At 37.1% G+C, this 21,766-nt stretch overlaps 1 protein-coding gene across 6 annotated transcripts in view; it reads left to right on the forward strand.

The window, feature by feature from the left end:
* The window catches only part of LOC129762523 (modifier of mdg4-like), a 111,511-nt gene extending 90,262 nt beyond the window's left edge, over nt 1-21,249 (forward strand). Inside the window, exons 5-9 of one of the 6 annotated variants that reach the window (XR_008740649.1) lie at nt 3,780-3,921; nt 3,991-4,368; nt 16,675-17,084; nt 19,173-20,599; nt 20,663-21,249. Coding sequence is in view for 5 of the 6 variants with exons in the window: in XM_055760871.1 (XP_055616846.1) it covers nt 2,763-3,136 (374 nt within the window). In the remaining variant the exon portion in view is untranslated. Of the gene's footprint in view, nt 1-2,033; nt 2,239-2,334; nt 2,669-2,762; nt 3,152-3,243; nt 3,377-3,436; nt 3,646-3,779; nt 3,922-3,990; nt 4,369-16,674; nt 17,085-19,172; nt 20,600-20,662 lie in introns of those variants that run through there. The other 5 variants (XM_055760886.1, XM_055760871.1, XM_055760894.1 and 2 more) reach the window with 5 other exon arrangements.
* The last annotated feature ends 517 nt before the right edge of the window (nt 21,250-21,766 follow it).

Genomic DNA, 21,766 nt, shown 5'->3' on the forward strand with positions numbered 1-21,766 from the left:
GACTTGACAGCTTGTGTGCGTGAAGCGAATGTCAACAAAGAATTGCAAAAAAAAATGTGATTTTTAAACGCACCGTTTTTAACGTTTTTGCAGAAATTTTCGTAATGGTGAGTATGTATCGAAAGAACTATCCTCTAGGATGCTAATTTAGTTAAATCACATAAATTTACTGCAGGGGAAAACGTTTTCTTACCGCATCCAAAGGACACTGTCTTTACTTGTGAAAAAGTAAACAAACTTTCAGGATACTAAATTTTAATGAAAATTAATAATTGTGTGCAAAATTTATCTTCCAAACGGTTGGAAAATGAGTTTTCCTTATGCAGTGAAAAAAACTTTGCCGTAGCTTAAGCTGAATTTAACTTATAAGTGTTTTTCTGTGACCTTGTTTCATGCATTATCAGGAGACATCAGTCGGAGAAAATGAAACCTGCTACGTGGCTGTGGAGTTTGCGAATGTGTTCGATTACGCTGCGGGTGGAAGCCGTTTAGTCGTCGAAGGCGAAAGAGTATTCAAAGCTGGACATATTTTAATAGTTGGTGTTGAAGAAGTTCACGATGAAGGCTTCAGTATTTTCTCGTCCTGCCTCCAGTCATCATCTCCAAGCTCGGAACCCCATACAATAAAAATTCGTACGAAAATCTCTTTTTCCAAATAGTTGTTTTCGTGTTCCTGTAAAGCTGGCATAGGGAAGTGCAAACACGTCATGGCTGTTTTGTGTCATTTGCTTAAGTATGTTTTATTTTATTTCTTTATTATTGCACATTTTGCACCAAGTTGGACTGCTTCACACTTTTTCAAAAGTGCGAAAATGTGAATGTGAATACTTGGAGAGTAGAAGTTCGACACGGTGAAATGGAGGCTACAAATACGGGAGGTTTTTGTAGGTTCTATCTTTAGCCGTAGTCGTTGGATCCAGTCTAGATACCGCGATTTGTCCCTTTTCGGAGGGAAGGCATGAAAAGAAATTCCGGGGCGATATCTCTGCTTACATCCGGGGACGACACAAACAATACGGCTTTTGAATTTTGCAGATTGTTCGGAGTCAGCTTCAAGCTAATTTCGCCCGACTTGCATGTTCTCCGGGCAATTTGCGCATCTTTTGACGTCCATATTTCACACGTTCTAAGGAAAATATTTTGAAAAATATTAGAGCACTGATTGAATAGAAGCCAGATCTTTGTATTTTAGGTATTTTATGAACACTAAGCGGATATTTTTATATCAAATTTCATTAATTCGGTTTACCTCTCTCGCAGGTAGATTGACAGAGGGTGTACTTCAACGGCTTTTTTTCACTACTAAATGACAATAAATTTTGGTTCGGAGCATCGAAACAGCTAAGGAAAACTATTTTTCAACAATTTCCACTAATTGTAAGATAAACACGGTACAAGTTTTCGAGAAATCAGTATATTAATTACAGAGAAAATATGCAACGGTTTGTTTACATATTTTTCACTCACACGCGAAACTTTCATAGGTGGCGACACCGTACCTTCGATGACGCGAATTGTGTTGTTTGCAAAAGGCCCATTTGAAAATCTGTAAAAATTTCCAATTACTGGAATGAATTTGATGGTTGCAGTTGAGAACATACTTTGCTTATGCAATTCTGGTTTAGCCGTGAAGCAATTTAAAACAATTTACATCAACAATGTGTGTAAGGTGATATAAAAAAAACCTGATAACGACTGGACTGATTCTTCAGCGAGCGCGGCCGAATGGTCGAGTCAGACAAGCTACTCTTCTGTTTTTAGTCGAGCTCGGCTTCTGGAATATGAAAACAAACGAGACGAGCGCTCGTATTCTCGTCTCGTCTTCTGGAATAGGGCCCTATCTTCAGAAATTTAATCTAAACGCGTTGGAGTCTCAGCCTGTGTGTTTGGGCACAGCCCTTCCAGACGGGAACCGCACCCTACATAATGCCAACAGGGCGACATCTGCCTCATACGATAAATCCGTAGTCAGACTCGTGTAAACCTAATAAATAGAAGCGTATTTTCATTTCGAACCATTACCCCTCTTTCAGCTGCACCGCTCGAATAACCACTTATCGTGGCACGAATCGCGGCAAAATTGTGTTCCGGGGTGAACACAACCACGAGATCATCAAGGAACGCCGGAAAGCCGGTGTGCGGAAGAAATTACTAGAGGAACGGGATAAGGAGAAAATGAGGCGTAAAATAATGAAGCAGTTGGACATTGAGTACCTTGAATAAATCAGTTGCGAAACGATGTTGATTTGTTTTCATTTGATTTTCAGCTCGACTGTGGATTTGCATTTAATTGTTTTACTGACGATGTTTTCTCTTCCACTTTTTTTTTTGTAGAGAACAACAGTCAAGATGTCGAGATTATGATTGTTGGTAAATCGCATAAGCTATTCATTAGTGGATACAGTTTCACGAGAAAGGTTCTGAGGGAGAAATATACGATTTGGGAATGCTGTCAAGCCAAGCCCCTCGGCTGCAAAGCTGGCGCTACAACATTTCTGGATGGAGGCAAAGTTAGTGTAAGAGGGTGTCACAATCACCCGATAGTGTCGGAACGTCGAAAGCTTGGTCAGAGAAAAATTCTCATGGAACAGAGACGGTTGGAGCGGTTGAATCGAAAGCTCGGGAAAAAGAAATAGAGGCTTTTAATAAACCTGGTTTTTTGATAAAAGTGCATATTTGTTTCGTAGTGTTCAAACATCAGTTTTAGGTATATGGCGTTGTTTTCAAAATTCGTACTAACAGAATTCTTTTCCGTATTTCAGACTCGTTTGGCGAAACGATTGATCCAAAGAATGACATTCAGTTCATTGTGGAAGGGCGCTGCCGGAAGCTGTACGTCAAGGGTCATTCGTACTTTCGTAAGCACGTTCTCAAAGGGTACACTCAGTGGCGCTGCAATGAGTACAATGCGTACGGATGTTTGGCCAAAGTGAAAATTTTCCGCGACGGTACGCAGGTTATCCTCCAAGGCGTACACAATCATCCGGTGAAGACCAAGATGCGCCGGGATGGTCAATTGCGGCGTTTGGTTACGGAGCGTAAGAAAATTGCCACCGAGAAGCGTCAACGGAGAGAACAGCAACGACGACAACGGTTGGAGCAAAAGTTAACCCAGAGTTGGGCAATGATTGACTGAGAATAAAAGCAGAATAAAAACAACAAATGCGGTGCTTTTTTCTAGCAAAATTACAAGTTGTTACCTCAAGTATTCCTTCTCTGATTAACATTGTTTTGCCATTCCAGATCTCCCCAAACCATTGCTGGTACTGAGTAACAAAGGAACACTACAACTGTCGATTGGAGGACACGTTTTCGTCAAAAAATCAGTGAAAGACAAAAAGACTGAATGGATCTGTGCATTGTCAAAAACTTTGAAGTAAGTATTATAGAAAAACAACGATTAGATACCGAAAATAATTTATCATACCTCGGCTAGGTGCAACGTTCGGGCTATGACGGCGCGCACCGGCGACCGCCAAGGACTTTCGGTCCGAGGGGTACACAACCATGAGAGCACTGCGGGGCCACGTAAAAGTGAGGCGTTACGAACGATGATTGAGCAGCGCAAGCAAGATCGAGAAAAATTGAGACGTCGCTTGCCTACCGCCCGCGATTAGATAATAAAACTTTTGGAAACGGATTCGACAAGGATTTTTCAATATGATTCCGGGATCAACTCTTATTCCAAACCATAAATTCATTTGTTTGCGGGCACTAATTTCTCTCTGTCGTATCGTGTGTTTCTCTATCGCATGCCTTGACACCATCGGATGCTAAAGTGAATTGTAGAGAGCCGCGGGTGGAGTACACAATCAGTAGCAGAGGGAGCCCGCTGCTATTGCTGGATGGGTTCATTTTCACCAGAGATAAAGTACGAAACAGTGTTACCTCATGGCGCTGCTCTCAGCATCGTGCGTTGAGGTATGTGATCTACAATCTACTGTTAAAATTATTAACATTAACAACATTTCACAACTTATTCCGTTTCAGTTGCAAAGCGCGTGCCAATGCCGTTCGTGATCGTAGCGGCCAGAAAAAAATTATTATAAAATATTCACACAATCATCCGCTCGTGATCGAGCGTAGAAAGAAAAGCTTACAATAAACAACATCGCTACCTCTGATACCTCAATGTAGCCTAGCTAAACCGATGCGATTACGTTATTTTTGAACAAAAACTAGAGGATTTTCAGGCACACATGCGCGCACTTAATCATACTACTTCTTTTGCATTCGCACAGGTACCGTAACGTATACCGTGAGCCGCCGGGGAAGACGGCAAATTTGCTATCTGGGACACGTTTTCGAGATGGAGAAAGAGCGCCGAGGATCGACCAGTTGGCGATGCTGCCAGGCAAAGCCTCTCAAGTAAGTTTTGTTTTGCTAGAGGAGCAATTCCACCTCAAATCAGCCGAAAAACAGCAAATTTTGACGGGGCCCTCTTCGACTTTGTTGAAACTTGGTACAGGTATGCTGGAAGCTACCTAAAATCATAATTTTCATTATCATATGACCAAACTACTTATTTTTACTTAGAATTTAATTTTTATCTATCATCTTTGTTTATTTTTTTTTCATGATCAAATTTATCCTAATCTGTTCGTTTCTATTGCCATATAGAAATTCAATTTAAGGGTTTTTGTGCAAGCTAGAGAATTTAACTAAAACTAGAACTAATACTAACATCAACAATTTACATCTTATAGCTTCTATGACAAAAAAAATTAGAATAACTCTTTTATAAAAGGGAATTCAGTGTTCCTACATCTGCTAGCAAGACTATTCCTAAACATTTTATATTTCAGCTAACTCATAAGAACCAGCTACTCTTGTCCCATATGATATATTTAACGGATCTCGCGCCAACTCGACCAGATGTTGGTATGACCCTCTCAAAATTGAATGAAACTTTCTGGGCGTGAAGACCTTACCTAATTAAGCAACTTGTTTTCCGAAATTTTATCTAGACTAACATATGGGAAGAGCTAAATAAGTTTGACCATTTTTTTTATAAATTTTTTACGGCAAAAATCTTTTTTCAAATCCTACAATGAAAAAATCGATTTCAAAGACTAAAAGTCGACTTTCTCAAAATGGTCATCTCAGATTTTGATGAAATGGTAGATTATTGTTAGATAAAGATGAGTGCTACAACTCTTTCATACATCGCAACTTGTGCATATTTAAGGCAAAAAAGTTTTTCTAACAAAAAATTTTTCATGAAATTCAAAATGAAATGGATTTTTGGTGGTCCTTGGGTGCTAAGGTACAGTTTTCAGCTTGTTTTTTTTAGTCAAATACAATATGTTTCAGCAACAACAGCTCTCAAACAATAACCATCTGCAAAAATCTCTTGATCGGTCGGATTTAGGTATCTCTTGAGAGTCACTGTAACTATGTTCATAAGAAATGGATTGTATAGATACCTAAAGGATAGCTCTGCAGTTGTTTGAAAATTACCAGTCGTGACCGGCAGCAAAAGTGGTGGAAAAGAAATATCATTATTTTGTTTCTGCGTAAACATCAGAATTCAACAATGAACAGTGTGACATCGTTTAGCAACATGAGTCAAGCCGTGATCTTCAGGATTTGTAAGGATTACTGGGATTTGCACTATAAAATACCCTATGCAAAATATTAGCTCATTCCGACTATATTTGCTTTTGTCGCAGATATCAACATTCAAGTTTTCTGAAAATCGAAATATCATCCATGGGGGCGTAAAGTAAATTGGGGCTTTCAAAAAAAATCGATGCCAAATTTCTTAAAATCGCATGAAACGTCGAGATTTATTGATATCTTAAAAAAAATCGTCAAAAATCACCTTTTCAGACGAAAAAAATGTGTGCCAAAGCCAAAAAGTCAATTTTTGACCAAAACATTTATTTCGAGATGACAGTAAATCTCGACGCTTCATGCAATTCTAAGACATTTTGACTTTTTTTTCTGAAAACTCCGACTCTGGGAGAGTCCCTTGGGCGATTTTTCGATTTTCAGAAAACTTAAATTTTGACATCTGAGACTGGTGGATCACACCATTGAGGAAATTGGCGGATTCCTTCGGTTGAAGGAGGCACTTTACACTTTACACTTTAGGATTTCATTTCGATGCTTCTCTTACAAAGGTTGGATTTGGAATGGTGTATATGAGCAGGAATCGGTTTGTATGCACATGTATATTTGTGTAGTATGATTTCAAACCCCGTTCCAAAGTCCATCTTAAAACTCCCAATATACAAATTATCCTTCTCCTCATAAGCAGTTGATTGTTTCAAAATAAATGACTCATGCGTGGTCACTTCAATTTACGATTCCCACGAAACATTCCTCAAGCGCAACTGCATTATTTCGTTAATTGTTTTTCTCCCACATTCGTCCATGCCAACATGCGCGGGCGATATGAATGCACCCTTACATCATGTCGCGCGCAGCTAAAGGCAATAAACCAGAAACCAAAACAAACCCAGTTCTATTCTGATTAAATACGCGACCGTACACAAAGTCGTCGTGACACTTTACGATTTCCCATGAAATCGATATGCGCGCTTATGAGCGCAGTAAGCAATTTTATTTCTTGACACCATTCACATCGAACACTGCATTCGATTGATTGGCTATTCCCCTTTGAAATCGACTTGGCTCCTCCCAATGAAACTCTCCACAAACTGTTGGCTAAGTTAGCTTAAGACACATGTAACTAGCATTAAGACACTTCTGGTATGACACTCGACGCGGATGCACGCGTGGAGTGACGAGAAATGAATAAAACCTTTTTTGAATAAAAGTATAAAGCAAATATAAGACATGGCGACCGTGAAATTAAACCTGCAATCTTCGGAAGTGATTTATGTGAAGAATATTGAAAATAAGTACAAGGCCGCGTGTGATGAACAATATTGGTGATGTGAACAATATTATTGGCATTACAATATAAACTATATAATTACATGGCGAGTGGTAAACTTGAGTGCAATTACCGCCACAGCTCAATGGAAAAGCCAAAATAAAAGTATGAGAAGAAAAGTTAAGGAAAGGGAGAAAAATCCCCGAAGTTTGTGTAATCAACTTTAGCGCAGACTGAAAAAAAAAAAAATATATATGAAATATATATTTATTATGGACAACTGGACAAGCTTAAATAGTGAATATTAAGTGTCGTGCCAACAGGCGAGTGATAATTCGAACAGCAAACATTGGAACAATAGCGAAATCTAAACAAATAGTGCTGGGAGAAATTCAAAAAGTGTTACAAACAATGTGATCGGAAAAGTGCCAGAAAAGCGGTGTAATATAAATACTGACACTGAATAGGATGGAAACAAAATAAAAAAAAAACTCCTTACGAAAATAATTTCAATGAAGATCAAACCAAAAGTGCTGGGAGAAAATCAACAGAGACAACTTATTTTCCCATGTGAATAAAATGAAAAGTTAACCTTAATAAGGAGAAACAGCAAGAGCAGCAGCGGAAAGTGTAACGCGAAGATAAATGAACAGAAGCAGGAACATCGGAAGGCGAGACCATTGTCAGCAATAAAGAACTGACAGGCGGGACCAACAGAGAGCAGAAGGAGCTAAATCTGGAATGAAACCGACGATATGAAGTAAGCAATTGAAACTGATGTATATCAAAATAAAACGTACAGCACTTATCGAACTGAACGCATAGGCTAGAATGATTATAAGTTTCTTTATGAAGTGTTCGAATTACATACCCTCGGTTACAAAGTATTTATAAAAATTATTTCCAAATAATGAGTTTTGATAATAATATATTCGGAATAGAAACAATAAATTTCGATACATTTACCAATGACTATAATGTATAATGCATAATGAAAAACAATGCATGTAATTAATTGAATATGCTTCGAGAAAGTAGAAATGGGCCTGTTTGACAAGAAAACTATTCAAAATACAGGAGACCCACAAGTAAATATCCTAAACCACGTGGAACAACACACTTTATTCCACGAAACGCAAGAGTTATTATTATGGATTATACTTGCGATTTTATTAATATTTGCTTTCATTAAACTATACAAGAATTATAAGCAGTGTGTACGTAAAGAAGCACTGAAAGCTGCACAGTCGGCACAAACTATGGCATCAATTGCCTAAAGCTTTAGACTATATATGAATGGCCGCTAATAGAATAACTTAATATACAAAAATTACAGCAAAGAAATAATATCATAAGAAAATAATATAACGAAAATTATATATTATTTTTTTTTACCTCTACTTCAAAAATCTTATAAAAATGATTAAAGACGATTTTGAAGATTTTCTGAAATTATTAGCCGATGTAAGCAAAGGAAAGGGCGAAGGAGCTTTCGCACCTGATATAGTAGTATTTGGAGAAAATACTAAACTCGAATCGTATGAAGAATTACTAGACAGAATAGATGAATTACCCGGATGTGATCCGATTACGTGGCTAAAACTTCCCGGCCAGAAAGAGAGAAGACGACAAAGATTGGCCGAAGCAAAAAGGAATAGAAGGCAAATGAAAAATAATCAATAAAATAATATATATATTTTTTCGCAAATTTGTTCTTATCATTAGTCCGAAAAGATAAAATTCTGAGAATTTATGAATAAAAATGAGTCTTCCTAAATGGAACAACTCAAAGAAATTGAATCATATCTGAAAAAGGGATATCAGAATTTGAACAAAAATAAAAACAGACCAAGAACTTTACATAATATTGAAGTCAAAAGGCAACAGTTACAAGAAAACTTAGCCAAATATCGAACAATACTAAAATCTTTCGAGTATAGACTTGGAGCTTCAGTCTGGAATGACGAAGTTGAAACTTATGGTGCACTGAAACAAATATATCAGAAGGCCATCAAAATTTTAGATGAATCAGAAGTAATACAAAGGGAATACGATAGTGAACCAGAGACACTTGGTAAATCAAGTGGTTTACTAAAACCCTATAAATTAAGCACTGACGATTCACTATTGAGAGTGAAAAGTGAAATTAATTTAAAACAAAGAAAAATTAAATTTAAAATATTGACAAAAATTTTAATTTGGTATATTAAAATACACAAAGTATCCAACATGGCTCTTAATATTAAAACAGCCGCTGAATTAGCAACGCTGATACCCACTTATGACGGAAACGCAAGTGGTGTTAAATCATTTATAGACGCGGTGAACTTGGCAAAGACCATAGTTCCAATCGAAAGCAAAGCAGCCGCAATTCAAATTATACTAACAAAATTAACTGGAAAAGCGAGAAATTTATTCTCAATATCTCCAACGGATTATGACGAAATAGTCGCAAAAATCCAAACAAATTGCGAAGAGAAATCAAATTCAGACATAGCCTTAGCTAATCTGATGAATTTGAGACTCAAATCGACAAATGAAATCGAGAAATTCACTAAACAACTCGATGAATTGACAGATAAGCTCAAAGATACCTATATAAGAGAACAAATTCCCGACACAGTCGCAAGGAAAATGTCTCAAAAGGTAGCGATCAAAACACTTATCAAAGAAACACCCAACAGAGAGACCAAAATGATGCTGAAAATTGGCAAATTCGACAATTTACAAGAGGCCATCAACGTAATGGTAGAAAATGAAAAGGACAATACTGATTCAAACGCAGTCGTACTGCAGTCGATTAAGGCTAGACAACCAAATCATTATAACACAAACCGAAATTTCAATTACAGAAACCCTATGGTTTATGAAAGAAATAATCAAAGAAATTATTTCCATGGAAGATATCAAGCAAGATATCCAAATAACCTCAATAGAAACCTCAACCGACAATATCCCATTAACCATCAGTATCCTACTAATAGAAATTCAATCCAAAATTCCCGACAACAACCAAATTTCAATCAAAATTTACAACAATACCCTTTTCAACGAAATTTCAATCAAAATCAAAACAGAAACGTTAACAGAAATTTCAATAGAAATAATGTACCAGCGAGAATGTACGTAGTAAATCAGCAAGACATTCCTCGACTGAATAATCATGCAAACAATAATGGATTTCACCCACAAAACGAATCAGATAATACTTGCCAAGCTATGGTACCGTTCAACAACAATATTGCAAATAATGGGAACAATCAAGCAAATACCGATTATTTTTTTAGCCAACCAGTAACAATTGCTAACAGATGTCGACTAACTGAACAATTGTTACGGACAGGCATACCGATTTTGACATTAAATTTAAATGCATCAAATTTTATCCAAGTCAAAGTGCACATGACTGGAAATAAAATATGCAACTTGATCATTGACACCGGTGCAGATATTTCGTTGTTCAAAGCACGAAATATTCTCCCAAATCAACATGTAAATACTAACAATAAGATTAAATTAATCGGCATTACGGAAAATAGTGTAGAAACATTAGGTTTAACAAATACATCTTTATGCTTTAATAATACATTAACTTTAAATCACGATTTTCACCTAGTTACCGCAGACTTACCAATTACGGCTGATGGTATTCTAGGTCGAGATTTTTTAATAAATTATAAATGTTTAATAGATTATGAACATTGGCTACTTACATTTAATATAGCCAATATACAAATTTCAGTACCAATAGAAGACAACTTAAATGAAGGCTTCATGCTACCAAGTCGTAGTGAAGTTATCAGAAGGATACCATATTTAAACATTAGAGAGGATATGGTAGTCCATTCAGAAGAAATTTACCCAGGAGTTTTCTGTGGTAACACTATAATTTCACCTTTAAAGCCTTATGTAAAATTTGTAAATACTACGAATAAACCTTTGTACATACATTATTCTAAATTTAAGCCTACATTAAGTATTTTAAACGATTATTCTATTCTTAATGTAAATACCAAAAATATTAATAATAAGAGATCCGAAGAGATTTTTAAAAGCATAAACACGGACAAAATTCCTCCATATGCTAAAGATAAATTTAAAAAATTAATTAATGATTATCAAGACATATTTTGTCTTCCAGAGGAGGATGTTACTCAAAACAATTTCTATTCACAGAACATTGTTCTAAGTGATAAAGTTCCTGTATATATTCCTAATTACAAGACGATTCATGCGCAACAAACCGAAATTAATCAACAGGTAAACAAAATGTTAGAGAGTAATATAGTGGAACCTTCAGTTTCACCATACAACTCTCCTATACTTCTAGTACCGAAAAAATCCCAAAATAATGACAAAAAATGGCGTTTAGTCGTTGATTTTAGACAACTAAATAAAAAAATTTTAGCAGACAAATTTCCTCTACCAAGAATTGACGATATTTTAGATCAACTTGGCAGAGCAAAATATTTTTCAACATTAGATCTCATGTCAGGTTTTCATCAAATACCTTTGGACAATGAGTCTAGAAAATTTACGGCATTTTCAACACAAAACGGACATTATCAATATACAAGATTACCGTTTGGATTGAATATAAGTCCAAACAGTTTTCAACGTATGATGACAATTGCAATGGCTGGTTTAACCCCAGAATTAGCTTTCATTTACATCGACGATATTATAGTCGTAGGATGTTCTGTAAACCATCATATTTCAAATCTAAATCAAGTTTTTGAAAGATTAAGATATTACAATTTGAAGCTAAATGCGCAGAAATGCAAATTTTTTAGCACTGAAGTTACCTTTCTAGGTCATAAAATAACAGAATATGGCATGTTACCAGATGATTCCAAATTTTCAACTATTCAAAATTATCCAGTTCCTAAAAATGCAGACGAAGTTAGAAGATTCGTTGCATTTTGTAATTATTATCGTAAATTCGTACCAAATTTTGCATTAATAGCAAATCCCCTTAATCAACTATTGAAGAAAAATTCACAATTTATATGGACCAATAGTTGTCAAAATGCATTCAACACCCTAAGAAATTCATTAATGTCACCAAGATTATTACAATATCCAGATTTTACGAAGCAATTTATATTAACAACAGATGCTTCAGATATAGGTTGTGGAGCTGTATTGTCTCAACAAACACAACATGGAAATTTACCAATAGCTTTTGCAAGCAAAACTTTTACACCTGGTGAAAAGAATAAACCAGTGATTCTAAAAGAATTAACAGCCATACATTGGGCTATTAATTACTTCAAACCTTACCTGTACGGTAGAAAATTTTTAGTACAAACGGATCATAGACCGTTAGTTTTCTTATTCGGTATGAAAAATCCAACTTCAAAATTAACTAGAATGCGTCTTGATTTAGAAGAATATGACTTTACAATTGAATACATAGCAGGAAAATCAAATGTAGGAGCAGATGCTTTATCAAGAATAGTAACCTCCTCTGATGAATTAAAAAATTTAAATATATTAGGAGTAAGCACAAGAGCGATGACTCGTAATTCGAAAAATAATTCAAATATGAAAACATCTGATAATCAAATTTCTGTACCACGAGAAACTGATCACTTCTCTACGTACATGACAAATAATCCATCAGAAACGAAGAAATTAATTAAACTCGAAACACGCGTCGACAAATATGGAATGATATTTTATTTAAAGAAAAACAATAAAATTATTGCCCAAGTGCATCAACAAATTTTACATGGAAGTCAGACATTAGAATCTGCACTTCTGAAAATAGAAGAAACAATGATTAAAATGAACCAAAAGAAATTAGCGCTGTCGACAAAAGACGAAATATTTAAAATGATATCAATTGAAAACTTTAAAATATTAGCGAATACTCAAGTGTATTCAATAGAAATTATTATTTACAATCCACCAATGTTTTTAACAAAAATAAAAGACATCCAAAAAGTATTGAATGATTACCATAACACCCCTACAGGAGGTCACATTGGTCAACATAAGTTGTACCTTCAAATTAGAGAAGTGTATAATTGGAGCAATATGAAAAGATCGATTGCAGAATTCATCAAGGCCTGTGAATTATGCAAACGAAACAAAGTCATAAAGCATACAAAAGAAAAACAAGTAGTTACTACAACACCAAATCACCCATTCGAAAGTATTTCAATAGATACAGTTGGACCATTACCAAAAAGTAACAACAACAATAGATATGTAGTTAGTATTCAATGCGATTTAACGAAATATGTCGTATTAATTCCAGTACCTACTAAAGAAGCAAACGTAATTGCTAAAGCATTAGTAGACAATTTTATTTTAATTTTATTTTTAACTTTACGTTCTGATCAAGGAACTGAGTATAATAACGAAGTCTTTGAACAGATCTGTGAAATGCTTAAAATTGAACAAAAATTTAGTACAGCCTATCACCCTCAGACGATTGGTTCTTTGGAGAGAAATCACAGATGTTTAAATGAATACCTGAGATCTTTCGTTAACGAACATCAAACGGATTGGGATGAATGGTTAAAATTCTATGCTTTCAATTATAACACAACCCCACATTCACACCATGAATTTACCCCTCATGAATTAATTTTTGGAACTAAAGCTAAATTACCACAAGAATTATTTGAAAAAGGAACTGAACCAATATATAATTTTGAACAATATAGTAAAGAACTAAAATTTAAATTACAACGATCTAATGAAATAGCAAGAACCAAATTAATTGAGCAGAAAATTCAAAGAGCAAAAAACTCAGAAAATGTCATTAATCCAATTCATTTAACAGTAAACGACAAAGTTTATCTAAAAATAGAAAACAGAAGAAAACTTGATCCATTCTATGACGGACCATATATAGTTCAAGAAATACTAGATACAAACTGCAGGATTCAGAACCCCAAAACAGAACATACACAGACAGTACACAAAAACAGATTGATAAAAATATAAAATCAAACAACATTCATTTTTAGAGAAGTTACTTCATTCGCAAAAACCAATTATATTACAATTATTTATAGAAATCTTTAGAAATATATCAAATTACCAATATTATACAAAACCACATACCATTGTTTACAATATACCAACAGCTTTGGAAAATAAAAGTTTAGAAACCTATAAAAAGTCTATAAAATATTTGTAACATTGAGAGAAGCCAAGGAATAATTAATCCATAATCTGAATACTAAGAATGATTCCATTGCATTACATCATTCTCTTAAAGAGGGATGGTGTAGTATGATTTCAAACCCCGTTCCAAAGTCCATCTTAAAACTCCCAATATACAAATTATCCTTCTCCTCATAAGCAGTTGATTGTTTCAAAATAAATGACTCATGCGTGGTCACTTCAATTTACGATTCCCACGAAACATTCCTCAAGCGCAACTGCATTATTTCGTTAATTGTTTTTCTCCCACATTCGTCCATGCCAACATGCGCGGGCGATATGAATGCACCCTTACATCATGTCGCGCGCAGCTAAAGGCAATAAACCAGAAACCAAAACAAACCCAGTTCTATTCTGATTAAATACGCGACCGTACACAAAGTCGTCGTGACACTTTACGATTTCCCATGAAATCGATATGCGCGCTTATGAGCGCAGTAAGCAATTTTATTTCTTGACACCATTCACATCGAACACTGCATTCGATTGATTGGCTATTCCCCTTTGAAATCGACTTGGCTCCTCCCAATGAAACTCTCCACAAACTGTTGGCTAAGTTAGCTTAAGACACATGTAACTAGCATTAAGACACTTCTTGTATGACACTCGACGCGGATGCACGCGTGGAGTGACGAGAAATGAATAAAACCTTTTTTGAATAAAAGTATAAAGCAAATATAAGACATTTGTGTGCGTTCGGCTTGTATTATGCTGTGTATCGAATTACTGTGCTGGTTGTGGATGTGTCATACATTGCATTTTGAATGGGAGGAAAGGATTTGGATGGGGATAAGGATAGGGTTAAATAAAGGGAATCTATTTTCACATTTGCTCAACATTCGCGTTGTTGGTCGCCAACAGAGACAATAGTAAATGAAGTCCGAATGAACTAATATTTTGCATAGTGTATTTCATCGCGCAAGTCCCAGATTGTCGATTTTTGTCAAAAAAATTCTCAAGATTACAGTAGATCTCGACGTTTCATGCAAATTGAAATCATTTGCATCAAATTGTTTTTTTTTTCGATTTCCTTTACTCCCCCCTTGGGCAATTTTTCGGTTTTCAAAAAACTTGAACTTTAACGGCTGTGCGACACTAGTAAATGAAGTCAGATTGAGCTGATATTTTGCATAGGGAAGTTTTTCGTGGGAATCAATACTTTTAATGATGTTCCCTTTGAAAATTCGATGGTTACGTTTTTCCCATACATCCATTGGCACTCTACTGTACACTTTTGACTATTAAAAGCTCGAATCACCAAAACTTGCACAATGAGAATGATTTGCTACTCCCAAGCGTCATTCAGAGAGTTCTTTGTGCAATTTCGCTGATTCAGGTCAATCACGGAGATCAACTACGAAATGTACAGTGACTGCGTAGGAAACAAAGATATCAAGGCAATTTTGAAGTTTATTTGTCAGTTCCCACGGGGTTATTCTCTTGACTGTGATTGCAGTATCATCCGCAAAGTAGAAATAATTGCAACTAACTGGAAGATATGGAAAGTCTGACATGAAAATATTATAAAGCAATGGTCCCAGAAGGCTAACTTGAGGAACACCAGCATTGATGAGACAGTAGGATGGCAGCGAAAATGGTCATGTCAAACTTCAAAAACAGACCATATACATTTTGTTTATTGGCCCAATAAAATGACCTGTGCAAAATTTCAGATCAATCGGACATGATTTAGGGATTCCTCAAAACACTCAAAGTTTTGATTTATTATTAAATTGATTAAAGGTAATATTAGCTTACTTGCAAAAAAATTCTACACCCTTTCGAGTGGCCATCTGGCAGTTAACCGAAACATACGCCATAACGGACGAAAACAAGCGTGTAGGCATGTTTTTGAGTTCTTTCTTTGTTTTATTTATCAATTCCTTCCCAGTTTTCGCGACAAAATTGTTGGAGTAGATCTTACCCTTCAGGTTTGCCCAGAAATTCTCGATGGGAGGCAGGGCGGGTTCGCCGACTTGGCTACCACATCGACATTCAGCCACTCCATTTCCTCTAACGATCGTTTCGAGTAGTGGACCGACGCCAGATCCGGCCAGAACTTCCGACAGACACTTCGTACTACAAATTTCCCCATTCCCGGCCAGTCCGGAGTTAAAGAAGAGCGGCTTTGGTATTCCCTTTTCGTTGATTGTCATCCACAGCAACACTTTCTTGAGGAACTTGATGTGTGAAATAAACTTCACTTCGGAGCTCACTTCCTTCGTCGGGGAAGTGTAATACGAAGTCCCCTGCCAGTCGTTGCCATCCAGGGTGAGATAGGTCTCGTCGTCCATCACCACCGCCACGTCGCAATTCGCCGGGAAAAATATTAAATTCAATTCTAGAGTTCATACAAAATGTTAATTTTCCTAAATGGTTCATTTATTTTCCAACAGCTCCGTCAAACATCATATTTTGATCGTATGGATTTAGAGTTACGATTTTTGAGAGAATGATCAACGATTTTGAATACGCCCTTTGTAAAAATTAGTCGTTATTTAAATTGGTCATATGATAATGAAAATTGTGATTTTAGGTAGTTTCCATCATAAATACCAAGTTTCGAAAAAATCCGAGAGGATCGGGGGTAGAATTATTCAGATTATCGCCATCGTCTGATGTATTGTTATTTCTGTGTTACTTCTCAGATGTAAGGCCCGCATAATCGAACGGCGTGCGATAGAGGGGGATCCAACGTATGAAGTTGTTCGCTACCTGCATAACCATGAAATTTTAACCGAGCGTAGACCGCGTGGTACACTGAAAAGTGCCGGCAAACTGAGGGAAACGGAGAATGTTTGAAGACTATTGTAGGCGAAATAAATCAGTTGAATTAAAGAGGATGAAGTTTTGCGTTTTATCTTTGATTGATTTGGGGTTTGTTGACGTTCGTTGTATTAATAATCTTGTTTTGTTTCATTATAGAGGAACATCAGGTAGAGTACGTGGTGAGCGCACGAGGTGGTTTGCAGCTCTGTATTGATGGCTACCGTTATACTCGAGACCGGATAAGAGATAATGGAATGTTTTATCGATGCGTACATTATAAACCATTGGGGTAAGTCTACGACTAAGCGGTGCGCTGTGTCTTATTACACTCCATTTTTCTGAGTTTCCAAATATATGTAAGAATTCGGTTGAATTGAAGTATATAGTGTAGAATACAATAACTATCTTCATTTATAAGACTGGCCATTTGAATTCTATTGTTGTGTTCAGACGCGAAACATTCAAAAAACTAAAATTCCTGTGTTTCATAACTATAGAACCAGATGGAAAAACTCTTACTCCAGTATCTGAAGCCCCTATTCATTAAATCATGCCATGACATTCCGGATTTTATGAATTGATGCCAATTTACCAGTAGTGAATGACTCTGAAGAACCTCGTTGCACTTCTGACTGTTCATTCGTGTTGATGGTGAACTATCTAAACCAGATCTTTTTCAAGAACCAATCAAGAACTTATGAGGAGTGATCGTACGAATAGTACGAATAGATGTAGTTTACAAGCAGTACGAGTGATTTGAAGAGCTTAAACGAGCAGTATCCTCTACGTAGAACGAGATACACCTTACAACATGGCGCAGCTTGGTCGAAATGTTGCTATGTTGGAAACAAGTGGTTTGTCGAAGAATGTGTGGGGCGAGCCTGTATATACAGCGGTTTACCTCCTTAATCGAAGCCCAAGCGTTGGGGTGGAGGGTGACATTGCACCGTATGAAGCGTGAAACGGTCGTAAACCTGATGTCGCGAAACCACGTGTTTCAATCGACCATCGAGAGCATGTATACTGGCCAATAAGCTAGATAATCTGCAACAAGTTGATAACGAATCGAATTATACTGATGCTGTAGAATCGAGCTCGGATAACATGCATTCCCTGGATGCTGAAAAAGATTCGCCAGCTATGGACAGTGGTGCCCGAAGAAGTGAACGTGTGGTTGCTCCACCGACGTGATATAAAGACTACGAAGTGGAAATTACGGCGTTTGCGCAAAATGCTGAAGAGTTAACGACAGCCTCTGCTTCAAATCGCAAATCGCCTTCTTGGAATTCCCGATGATAAGAATGTCATCGACATGGATTATGACAAACATCACCATACCTGCAAAAGGTAAGTAGTTTCCTCGGTCTGAACATTCAACGTGATTGGAAGACGAGTGTGATGATCATCTTGCAGAAGGCGTACTTGAGGAGTGTTCTAGAGCTGTTTGGTATGATAAATTGTAAACCATCTTTTATTCCGATGAAACCACATTTGAAACTCGAAAGAGGACAGGACACTTAGTAGAGCACTAACAAACCGTACAGGTAACTGATTGGCTGCCTTAAGTGCCTGATGGTGACGTCAAGGCCGGACATATGTGCTGCGGTGAACTATTTAGCAGGGCTCCAGTGTTGTGCGACAGAATGGGGCAATGACCCCAATGATCGTCGTTCTGTTTCGGGACTCGTTATCAAATTGAATGGATCAACGGTTGTTTGGGCAACGAAGAAACAATCGTCGGTAGCTCTGTCGACTACAGAAGGGGAATTAATGGCACTTTGCTTGACTAGCTGTGAGTTGATCAAAGAGTCTTTGACAGTCTACGAAGACAATCAGCCGTGCATCGCGTTTAATACGGAACCTCGCAAGCAGAGACGGATGAAACATGTAGAGATTCAGCATTTCTTCGTGAGGGAGCTCATCGAAAGAGGAAAATTACGTCTCGAATATTTGCCAACTGAACAAAAACTGGCTGACGTGATGACAAAGGGACTGGCTGCACAAAGGTTTCGCGTACTTCGCGATTTATTGGGATTATTGAATTGAAGGGGGATGTTGAGAGTGTAGTTTAGTCCAATCAAATAATCAGTTTGTCATTACAGTGTATAAAAAGAAACGTCAATGAAGATCACATTTTCATTCCTGTAACTTAATAAAATTGACGTTGATTTTGTAAAGGAGTTAGAGTTTTTCCTTCTGGTTCTATAGTTATAAAACACTGGAGTTTTAGTTTTTTTTAATGTTTCGCGTCTGAACACAACAATAAAGTTCAAATTGCCAGTCTTATAACCGACTTATCTCTGGAAATTCAGAAAAATCGAGTGATTCTATAGTTCTGAAATGAAACGCAGAGTATAACTTAAATTTTGATACCTAGGTGCAAAGCTCGTGCCAAAACCGAGAAGAACAAATCGCAGGTGCGTGTGATCGATGATGTGCACAATCACCCGAAGCACATGGATCGTCGCAAAAGTGGAGTACTGCGAAAGTTGCTAGAAGAAAGAAAGCGAGACAATCAGGATAGCGGGAGTCCTCAAAAATCAATGAAAGTAACCCGTTAAAACACCAGAAATAAAGAAAAACTGAAAAGAAACCTAAGATTTTTTTTTTACATTTTAGTTAACTAGTTTTGCTTGGTGATCAAACATTGTTCTAGTATAGCTTCTTGTTCAATTATTTCTACCTCTAGGAGTGGAATACGGCCCAACATTCTACGCTTTGAGCCCTAGGGGGGCATTTCAGCTTGTCGTTCGTAGTTTCCCTTACACGCAACAATTCAAGAAAACGAAGTCAGGAAAGGTTCACTGGCGATGTGTTCGGTCTCAAACTACAGGTTGCCCTTCCAGAGTACGTACACATCTCGAGAAAATCGAGAAGATATCGTATGAACACAACCATGAGATGTCACAAGAACGTCGTATTGCCCTCAAGCAGCTTTTTTGGAACGACAAGTAGGGCAATCATCGTCATCATTCGAAAAAAAAAATAACCAGGGTAGCCAAAACCAAAAATAAAGAAAAACTGAAAAGAAACCTAAGATTTTCTATAAAATCGTAATCATTCAGTTTAGTTTTTTTTTTGTTTAATTATTCCCACCTCTAGGAATTGAATACGGCCCAACATGCTACGCTTTGAGCCCCAGGGGGGCATTTCAGCTTGTCGTTCGTGGTTTCCCTTACATGCAATTCATGATACAAAAGTCAGGAAAGGTTTTATGGCGATGTATTCGGTTTCAATGCCCTTCCATGGTATGTACATACTTCGAGAGAATCGAGAAGATGTGGAATGAACATAACCATGAGGTGGTACAAGAACATCGAATCACCCTCAAACTGCTCTTTTGGAACGACAAGTAGGACAACCATCGTCATCATTGGATCAATGCTAATATCTGCTCGAATAAACGATTCTTTGAATATAGTAATGGGTTTTCAAAAATTATTTTCCCGATTAAAAATGACGTATCGTCGTGAATTGTTCTAATGAATGCTTATCCTTCTAGGAAGCGCAAAAGTGCCGCCAAGGAGGGCCTACAAACGAGCCGAATTGGAGAAATCCGACCGTCCTTATAACTACAATCGACGAGGGAATCTCGTCTACGATGATTACACCTTTTCCAAGACAAGTACAAACGGAGTGGAAAATGTTGTCTACTGGAGATGTACCGGGTATCGTAAGCACAAATGTAGAGCTTCGTTGAAAACCCAGCGTAAAGATTTGTTTGTCGTCAATGTGGTGCACAATCATGAACCAAATGCAGTTGGTGGCCGCATTATATCATCGTCCGCCCTGCCCGTTTGGAGTGTAAGCATCACACGATGTTCGCATGTGAAAGAATGATTTTCATTTTCTCCTATTTTGTTTCAGGTCTCTGCTGAAACTAGCTAATATCATCAAACCGCCCGATCATTGTGAAATAAAAATGGAACGAACTAAAATCCTGTTTTCTTATATATGGCTTATGATATTTGTAGTGTTCTTCTTTTAACAAATGCACTAACATTTCTTCTTTTCTTTTCACAGGCAAGCTAAAAGTAGCATCTTTACCGATTATTTTGAAGAAAATCAAAATTAAACGGCCTAAGAAAATGTTCCCATCCACAAAACTACCCACACCGACAACGCCCTCGAAACAAGCTGCATCTGTTGTCCGAGCAAACCCCGATATGGTTCTAACCCACGACGGCAGTAAGGTAATGCCCGAATCGATCGTGAAGCAACTCTCGAATGGCCACACGCTGATGATTTTCAAGAAAGCGCGCGTCCGGGGTTTTTGCGTTGACTGTATTCGCAAGACACAGGACCCCCAGTACAAGAAGCGGCTGAGCAAAATATTCACTTACTGCTCGGCATGTCCCGGTGGACAATGGATATGTGAGACGTGCTTCGATGAAAAACATCATGTAGAGAACCATTGAATCGAATCGAATAAAGTCGTGCTGCCGTGCGTTAAACAGTCATTTTCGTATCGAATCAATTGTCGCATTTTCTGATCTGTTTTCCTCAGTCAGACTATTTATTAATAACCAATGTTTTAATACAGTTGTAGGCAAAGCACTCTTCAAAATTGGGAACCGTAACTCTCTGAAGCTGTACTACGATGGCAATTTCTATAACCGCTCCTACACAACGGAGAGCACGAGTAAGTGGGTGTGCGACCGGAAGAACTCGCTGAAATGCCGTGGCCGCATCCGTCTGAACAGGGATAAAACGTGTGTGGTGCTCAACTCCAATCATAACCATCCGCAGAGAGAGAAAAATTCAATTGGAATGTTAATCGATTTCACCGATCAAGATTTGAGCACAATGTTGCAAAAAGATGCATCCAAAAATGATTATGAAGCAAACAAAAACAAATAAACGCAAATGCAGTGATCAAAGAATACACACTTTCAGCGCCTATTCTATTCCACCACAGGCTGGCCATTCTAGTAACGCTTCATTAATACGCTTCTCTTTTCCTTTTTTCAG

The sequence above is a fragment of the Toxorhynchites rutilus genome, chromosome 1, assembly GCF_029784135.1.
Source record: "Toxorhynchites rutilus septentrionalis strain SRP chromosome 1, ASM2978413v1, whole genome shotgun sequence".
In the NCBI taxonomy this organism is placed as follows: Eukaryota; Metazoa; Arthropoda; class Insecta; order Diptera; family Culicidae; genus Toxorhynchites; species Toxorhynchites rutilus.